This window comes from Eleginops maclovinus, chromosome 4, assembly GCF_036324505.1.
Source record: "Eleginops maclovinus isolate JMC-PN-2008 ecotype Puerto Natales chromosome 4, JC_Emac_rtc_rv5, whole genome shotgun sequence".
Taxonomy (NCBI): domain Eukaryota; kingdom Metazoa; phylum Chordata; class Actinopteri; order Perciformes; family Eleginopidae; genus Eleginops; species Eleginops maclovinus.
The window spans coordinates 11747062-11756294 of record NC_086352.1 but is presented as its reverse complement, the minus strand read 5'-3'; the positions used below and the strand labels follow the sequence as shown (position 1 = coordinate 11756294).

Below are 9233 nucleotides of genomic sequence, written 5' to 3'. Positions count from 1 at the left end.
CCCGCGTGACAAGGCTGTTCCAGTGGTGACGTCAGCAGACACAACACAACATAGGGTACGCGCACACACACACACACACACACACACACACACACACACACACACACACACACACACACACACACACACACACACACACACACACACACACACACACACACACACACACACACACACTTCACACAATCTCCTTATTGCAGTTAAAATATTATATAAAAGACTCAAAGATAAAAGCATAACATATTGTGTGGTTAGTGCTATGTTTAGTTCATTGGATCCAAAATAATACACATAAAATACATTCAATCACTTTTTAAATTGCATCTTTCCAATTATACATATAAAAAATGATACAATCATAACAATATTGAAAATTAAACCCTTTTTAAACACACAATTCAGAGTATCAAACAATGAAATTGTGAGTATTTTCTTGCAATATTGTGTACAAATAACACCTTTAAAAATTAGACTTAGATTTTGATAATAATAATAATAATAATAATAATAATAATAATAATAATAATAATAATAATAATAATAATAATAATAACAATAGTCAACTTTATTTATATAGCACCTTTCATGCAATATGCAGCCCAAAGTGATTTACAGATACAAAATAAAGATGACATACAAAATAAAGATGGAGGAACATAATTGAAAACAAATTATAAACAAACAGAACAAGTTATATCACAGAACCATAAAAAAAAATCAAACATGAACAGTGATACAACTAAAATTACCCCAAATGAAATGCAAGGACGCAAGTAAATAAAAGTATATTTTAGGAAAATTACAAAATCAATATTTAACATCTCTTATTATGTCTCGTCACTGTATAAGTTGTTTTTGCACAACAACGTGTACGTTAAATTGCATTTAGCAAACCTTTTGACCTTGCAACAACTAGGGCTTACTTTGCTCTATTTAATTGGCACTCCATTCTCTTCCGTCATTAGCTCACATCCGATTGCACCTGGCCCTGAACCCTGCCTCTTTGTGTGGTTCTAACAAGCCAGGATTGGTGACTATAATGACATGATGCACTTTCTACCTTTATATCCCTTGCATCTATCAGCAAGGGTTTACATTTTTTTTTCCAAACAACCTATTTAGGCTAGTCTGCCTAGGTTATAGATTGTACATCAAGCTACATGCCATATGACAAAAAATGCTTTTAGTATTTCGAGCACAGGGTTTAAACACTAGTAGTTATTTGTTGCTTTATCCTTGATTATAGAAGCACGGGAAGGGTGTTCTCATTGAGTTTAAAATGTTATTCTCTAGATCTATTGCTAATGGGGATTTTTGCGCTGGGTGAGACTGACTGGGTGTTTCATATCAGGACGCAATACTAAAATGCTTGCCAACGGTGCAATCAGTTGAGAACATGAATAAATTGTGACCAAATCATTTTTAAAAGTCTACATTAAATCTATTTGGACAGTGAAAGTGATGGGCTACTCCTTACACCTACATTTTAAAATGAGTACACTGTTAAATTTAACTCTGATGTGACAAGTTACTGAGTAGTTTTGCTTTTATTGTATACTGTATGTTCCTGCTTTGAGGGTTAGAGTCTCTAATTGGTTTCACAATACAATTGTTAGTATTTTCTTCAAGAGATGGAGTTGGAAGAGTCAATCTGCGGCTAAAATAAAGCAATAGTAAATCTGTCTGTTTACGGGCTGTTCCACTCTCACTAACCTCTGCGACTCAATCCAACCCCTCATTCTCCTCAGGTTAATCTTTATTGGCTTTAAGTGACAAAGAGCTTGCTACTCTCTGAAGCTATAATGTGTTGCTGCTTTGATGAGATTTGATGCTGGACCACATTTGTATTTCTTTCCTGCTTTTCCCCGGCTGGACATACAGTATCAGTCCAGAGAAAAAAACACTTTTGTACACTCAACTTTTTTCTATTTGTCATCTTTTTACCTACAGTATAAACTCAACATGTACATTATGAGCGGCAGGTATTTGTTTCCTTTTTTAATGCTCTTTCCTTCTACTATGCACACATACTCAGATATACACACAAAATCACTTACACAACATCTGCCTCTATCAAGCGAGGTTTTAATGTTTAGCCAAAGGTTTTTGCAACACTGATAAGCCAATTATAAAACTTTGTATGCTTTTATTAGGTACATTACTGCTACAACTAATTATACCAGCTTACATTCATACAATTGAAACAATATTTTAGGGCTTCAAAGATCAACTTGCAATAAAAGAAACAAATGAGCACTTACTCTTTGTGTAAAAATATGCAAAGTTAAAACAGGCTCAGAGATCATTTTTCAAAATAACTTATGCACGACCACAAATTGATGTGAATCAGTCCATCCTCAAAACAAATTGCATGCGCACCAAATAACCGCTTCTTATTTCTCTGACACATGCACATTACATATACCTATGCTAGATGCATGTGGGCGCAAAGACAGGCGCTCTGCTCTCAATTGCATCTGAAAGCATCAATATCACATTTCCTGTGGTCTTTATTTCCATGCAAAAGCAGAAGTTTTAACCCTTTCTGACTTCCATGCCACCTCCTGAAACCATAGAATTTATTATTTTTAGTAACGCAAAGGTTATTGTATATATATATTCTGAGTACTGAGTTTGGAACAAACACCAAAACTGTTTTCTTTCCAAACCTCTTACAATTTCACAGTAACCTGCCATATAAGACTGCTCCCAGATATGTAGTGGTCCATATAATTTACATACGACTTTACATTTTCTACTCAAACAGGCTTATAGTGACTTGACTTAAATAATAAATGTTTAATAAATAAAATGAATAGCGTTGCTTTTTCAAAAAAAAAAATAGTTCAAGAAAAGTATCTATGTTTAAGAAATAATGAGTGACTACTGTCATTTAATCACACATTATTATTGCAAAATGTTGCACGTAAGTATGAACCAATTCAGTCTGTATTCAGTCTCTCCTAAGAGATGATTATATATCAATACAACCAAGTCTTTCTTCTAGGGTTAACTTGCATAAGTTAAAGATTTGCAACTGGAATATCCTCTTGATCTGTGATTCTTGCCCCATTTCAACCCCTTTCAGGCAATAATGAAAATAAGAGTACATAATAAAAGTTTAACTTGTTGAATCAAGAAAGTTACTTTATAATGGTTCAATCACATTACAGATTAAGCTTTTGTAAATTATAATAAGTGCCACATGCTTACAAAAGAAAGGAGAATAGAAGGAGAGAAGGTTTTTGGTTGTAATAAATCCAAACAATTCTTAATTCACTGACTTTACATTCTCCTTCATCACAAGTATCTCCTCATTGCATTGATTTATAAAGTAATATTAATAGGTGCCAGTTTCATGACTTGATTGAACTTTCTCCTGTGCAGCAATCATGTCCACAGTCCCACCCAAATGGGTCTAATTCAGGTTACTGACGTCTCTTATCTTCACAGATGACCTTTGAAGGGAGAAGATAAAGAAAACAAATTGTGTGGGAGGCGTAGATGTGGTTTGTGATATTATGTTGCTGCAGAGAAAGTTATGGAGGGAAAAACAACAGCATCTGCCCCCACACTGGTCGTTTCTGAGAGGTGTCACTAGTTCAAGGATTGGGGTTTGCACACACTGCAGAAATGCAACACATATACTTTTGCACCACAGGTGATTTGCATTTTTTATTTGGATTTTATGTGCATGCCCTTATCTAATAGTGTTTTTTTTCTGTCTCAACAAAATGTAAATTTCCCCTATATGGGATGAATAAAGGTATAGAAATATTCATTTCCTCTATCAGAATGTCAGCTGGCAAGGAATTAAAGGATCCCAATAACACTTTTTTGTAGACAAAAGTGTATGTATATTTATTTCCCAACATTTGCAAGCTTGAACGTATGTTTTAAAAATTCAACTTTGTTTGATATTTAAAGACTTTATTTATCTGGGATTGATTAACAGTATGTGATAATAATTTGGAACAGTGAGATCATGCGGAATATAATCTGCAGAATAAAAAACCCTGCACAACCAATATGTTTTATTTAATTTAAAGCCATCTGGAAGAAGAATGGGAACCACAAAAACGTTCTATCACAGCTCTGATCAGGAATTCAGATGACTTGAAATGTTCCGTGTTGATTTATGCTGCCCTCTTTTGTTCAGTATGTGAAACTGAAAATTGGCTTGGTGTGATGAGTGAGCCAGACAGTGTCCAGGGCCAGGAGATTAAACACATATACAGTTTGTGGGAATTTACTTAATTTTAGATTTGGAGGATTACAGATGTGGAGTATTAAAGACTGGATAAAGAAATATATAATTAAAGTCCATTTACCATTTTACCATGTATTGTTTACTTCAAAAGGACATGGTTAATCTGACAAAATCGTTTCAACATACTCTATACTGTAATTCTAAATAAAATCCTCTTTAAAATATAGCTCCTTACCTTTTAAATACAGATATACTGCGCATATTTATTTATTTTAATTTGTCATGTTCTCATTGTGTTTCCTTTTCTGTATATCTATATTTCTTGTGAACATTTTTTACATAATACTTAACAGTGTTTACAATAAATGTAGTTATATGTATATATTTGCTTTTATTTTACAACTTAGTTTGTCTTACTGTGTTTATGTTAGCCCCATTATACATCAATGCAAATTCCTTTTTGTTTAAACCTATTTGGCATTATACCTAATTTGGATTTTGGTTCTGTTATAGCAAGTATCCTATATATGCCCAGCTCAGTTCTTTCCTCTTTGTTGGTGGACAGTGATGATCAAAGACCCTAGTTTGGAGGGATTTATGCAGCACGCTTCGTCATCATGTGACAGAGATTCTATTTCTGAAAGTGTGTGTGATGCCTACAGTAAATCAATCAGTGAGCTGATTCATTTGGGAAGAGAAGCTGATGTTCAATCAATGCTTCATGTGACAGTAACACAGATGCAGGCAGCTGTAATTGCTTTGTTGAAAATGAATATGATAGGAAGATAATAATAATAATATGAACTTAAATAAATGATTCAGAAATGTCCTTGGGAGGGAGAGGGCCCAACAGCAAAGTCTTACATCACCCTTTGGACCCTCTCTGAATGCAGGCCTAGTCTCCTTTTTATTAGTTAACACTCCTAGTGCCAAAGCAGCATAGATTCTTCCCCTAAAAGCCCCAAGGCAGGCCTCTAAGTAGTAATTTACAAGTGCGCTTACTAAGCTGACATGCTTGAAAAGATTAATACATCTAATAACAATAATCAGATTAAAATGTTGATAAGCTTTCTTTGGTCATTCTCAGATATATGCAAGTGCATACTTTAACAAACCTCAGATTGCCGAAGAGAATTGACCAGAGGTCACAGTCATGTGAACAGTTATCGACAGTCACTGTTGTGTCAATGGCTGCACTTTTTCTCACCCTTTTATAATCTATTTTAATCTCTTTTATAACTGTACTACAGTGCTGATTCATTGTATATTGATCAGGGATTGAGTTATCGTTAGAACAGGGTTACAATGTACAAGACTTCAGGAGAAAAACACAGTGAGCATGCTGGAAATCGAGCTTATCTGAATCAATAGGTAATTTGGTGACATATTGCTTAATGTTTAAATGTTGAAAACATTTATCAATTGGAATAATTATACCTTGGAAACTAAATACTATTATTAACCAACATTTTATAAATAGAGATGTGAATTTGACTTTGACTTCTTCTCAGGGAAAATCTTATTAAGATGATCACACGTTACAACAAAAGCTTTTAGAACTGAACATGTTTTCAGGATTTTAAATATTTTTGTTTAGTTATTTATTAATTTTCCCAATTATTGTTTGTATTGTTATCATGATCATTACCTAGCTTTCTTATTGCTTTCCATTTATGTTTTCCTCTGTTATATGTAGAGATGGACAAAGCACTAATGCATTTAAATAAAAGGAGTAATTTGACTGTACATAAAAATATATAACAAGTAAAAGTATATATGTAGGTATAAAATTATCAGGATTTTATTTCAGAATAAAATATATTATAATTATTGATGCCTTATGTGTTGATCACTTTAATGTTGCAGCTTTTTGTTTAATGTTAAATGTAGGTTACAATATTTCCCCTTAAATTGTAGTGTGATGATATGATTAATACCCATAATTTAGTTCTTAAATAAATGTACTTACTTACTCTCAACCTCTGAAGCCAATTTTCACAGCAATCTGAAAAAATAAAAAAGATTTCCTGAAAATCTATATTTTGCGTTTCTACCTACGTCATCACTCAACGCCGAGTCGACATCATCAACATTCGCCATTAAAGCATGGCGAAGTTGCTGTCATGTAAAAAAGGATGCTAACAAATCTACGGTGTTTTTGAACATGTGAAGTGACTCAGTAAGATTCCCAGTACACTAAACTGGTCTTGTTTTCTTGGTTTAGTATTTTGCGTTTTGAAGCTGCTACAGAGCCGGTTAAACACCAAAATGCTCTCTGTGAAGGTCGCATATTTGGCTTCGGCTGCGTCACGAGCACTCTCAAATAGAGTCAACTATCGTAAGTTCATCATTGTGTCGGCGTGCTGTCGTCTTCATTGTCCTGTTAGCCAGACTCGCTTGTATCAATCAGCAGCTGCACCGGAAGAGACAGTTATTCGGATCCCTCGCTACATGAAGAAGCAAGTGGAAAATGTGAAGCAGACTCGAGGCAAAAACAAGATCAACACCGTCAGAGCTGGCAAGCTGCTGATCCAGAGCAAGAACCCGGATCTGAACCAGACTGCAGGATACACTCTTGGGAGGTTCGAGCAGCCAGTCCTATCCTCAAAAGGATGGAAACACAACAAATCATTTGGGGACTATTTTACCATCAACAACATCAAGACGGTGGCCCCTTTTGTTGCTGAACATCAGAATGATGAGGTTGAAAAGGAAGCCTCTGTGAAGTTTAATAACCTCCAAATATGTAAGGAGCTGGTCGAGACTTTGGAGAAAATCGGCATTACCGACCCTACCACTGTGCAGCTGCAGACCATCCCAAAGGTCTTGAAAGGTCACAATATTCTCTGTGCTGCGGAGACTGGCAGTGGGAAAACTTTGAGTTACCTCCTGCCTATTGTTCAGAGGCTAAAGGCTGATAAGGAATCGGAGATGTACAATCAGGGCACACGCAGGATTGGGGCTGTGGTTCTTGTGCCTTCCAGAGAGCTAGCAGAGCAAGTGGCTGCTGTGTCCAGGAGTTTGTGTTCTCCGTTAGGCTTACGGACGACTATTGTGGGTGGTGGGCGAGGTGTAGGACACATCAAGGAGCTCTTCAAGAAGGATCATCCGGATATTTTAGTGGCCACTCCTGGAGCGCTGGTGAAGGCCCTGCGGAGAAGCTGCATTGACTTGAGCGACCTGAGCTTCTTCGTGGTAGACGAGGCTGACACCATGTTCGACCCCAGCTTTTCTGACATGCTGGAGAACATCCTTGTCAACACAAATATTTCTAGAGATCCCAAAGAAACACGAGGCCTGGGCCATAAAGCCCAGCTGCTGGTGGTGGGGGCCACCTTCCCTGGGGGTGTGGGGGATGTGCTCAGCCAGGTGACAGATCTTGGCAGCATGGTTGTTATCAAAAGCAAGATGCTGCACTTCCTGATGCCTCATGTCAAGCAGAAGTTCCTGAAGGTGAGGGGTGCTGATAAGATCTTGGAGCTCAACCAGGCCCTGAAGCAGCTCCAACTGGAAGAAGCAGGCAGCGCTGCTCTGGTGTTCTGCAACAAGTCTGTCACCGTCAACTGGCTGGGGTACTCGCTGGATGAGATGGGGGTGCAGCACGCCCGTCTGCAGGGGGACATGCCTGCCGCCGTGCGTGCAGGAATCTACCGCGCTTTCCAGAAGGGCAGTGCAGATGTGCTGATATGCACAGACATTGCTTCACGTGGCCTGGACACATCTCGAGTGCGCTTGGTCGTCAACTATGACTCCCCAGAATCCCACACGGACTACATTCACAGGGCAGGGAGAGTGGGGAGGGCAGGAGGGATGGAGGGAGGGGAAGTGCTCACCTTTGTCACGCATCCATGGGATGTGGAGCTGGTGCAGAAGATCGAGACTGCTGCTCGTAGGAGAACTAGTTTGCCAGGGATGGAGTCTGATATACGTGAGCCGAAACCCAAAGTGGTAGAGACAGAGGTGTAGAAGAATCTTTGTGTATGTTTTCAGAGGGAATAGTATCCAGTGGGACTACAAGTCTACAAAAGCCAGACATTTTCTAAACAGAATAACAGATTATTCTTTGGCCACTATGACTTAAAAAAGATAATGCTAAATGTGAAAGATTTACAGATGCAAATGCCTAGTTGTGGTTGATCGTACAGGGGATAGAAATTCTACAAAAATATGTTCCTTTTTTGTCACCTTAGAATCATTAAAACATTCAAGGTGTAGTTGAAAGGGATATTAATGTTTTGGTGTAAGATCTTAGTTCTAAACGGAAAATAACTTGTGTGCATTGTACATTGTGTGTGCTTTGTATCTTAATTGAATTTTGCCATAATTAAAAAAGAAAAAATGTTCTGATAGGCTTTACATTTTGATGTAAATGTTATTTATCAGGTTCATCTGCTCAACAGTTGTTTATTTGGAATTATTATTATTATTATTATTATTATGTATATTTAGTCCCAATGTCACAAAGTTACAATGTCCCCCATCAACTGATGCACTATTTCTGTTTGTTATTTTTGTTGTTTTGTTTTGTAATAATGCTTAAACTAAAAAAAAAAGTAAAAATCTCCTTGAATATTGTTCTCACTCGTGTCATTTACCTCATTGATAAGAGCAATTTGAAAAAGGGATGAGTTTTGAGAAATGTACTCCGTATTTTTTTTTTGACACTGACAATAACATAATTTTCTTTATACTTATTGTAATGAAAAAATATATTAGTGTGCACAAATTAAATCCTAAATCATGAGTCTCCCAAATGTTGAAACCAGAATTCACCTGGTTGATGAGGGTAAATATATCAACTGTCTCATAAAACGTTTTTTATCCACCTATATGTACTGCATGTATTTGGCCACCGGGGGGTGGTATTTGTCTAATATTCGTTATGTACATCAACTGCACAATTGATAGGTCAAAATATGGATAAAGATTGTTGTGCTTGACACAATTAAACTGGCACATGTTCTACAACATATTTGAAACAGTCACAAGCACACAGTAGTTTCTGAAAGGACTTCAGTACGTC

General features: G+C 36.8%; 1 protein-coding gene across 1 annotated transcript; it reads left to right on the top strand.

Annotated features, from left to right (window-relative positions):
* The first annotated feature begins 6294 nt into the window (after positions 1-6294).
* On the top strand, positions 6295-8780 carry ddx28 (DEAD (Asp-Glu-Ala-Asp) box polypeptide 28). The gene has a single exon (XM_063880530.1). It carries the CDS (start codon positions 6479-6481, stop codon positions 8174-8176), a length of 1698 nt encoding a protein of 565 aa, XP_063736600.1. The 5' UTR covers positions 6295-6478; the 3' UTR covers positions 8177-8780.
* The last annotated feature ends 453 nt before the right edge of the window (positions 8781-9233 follow it).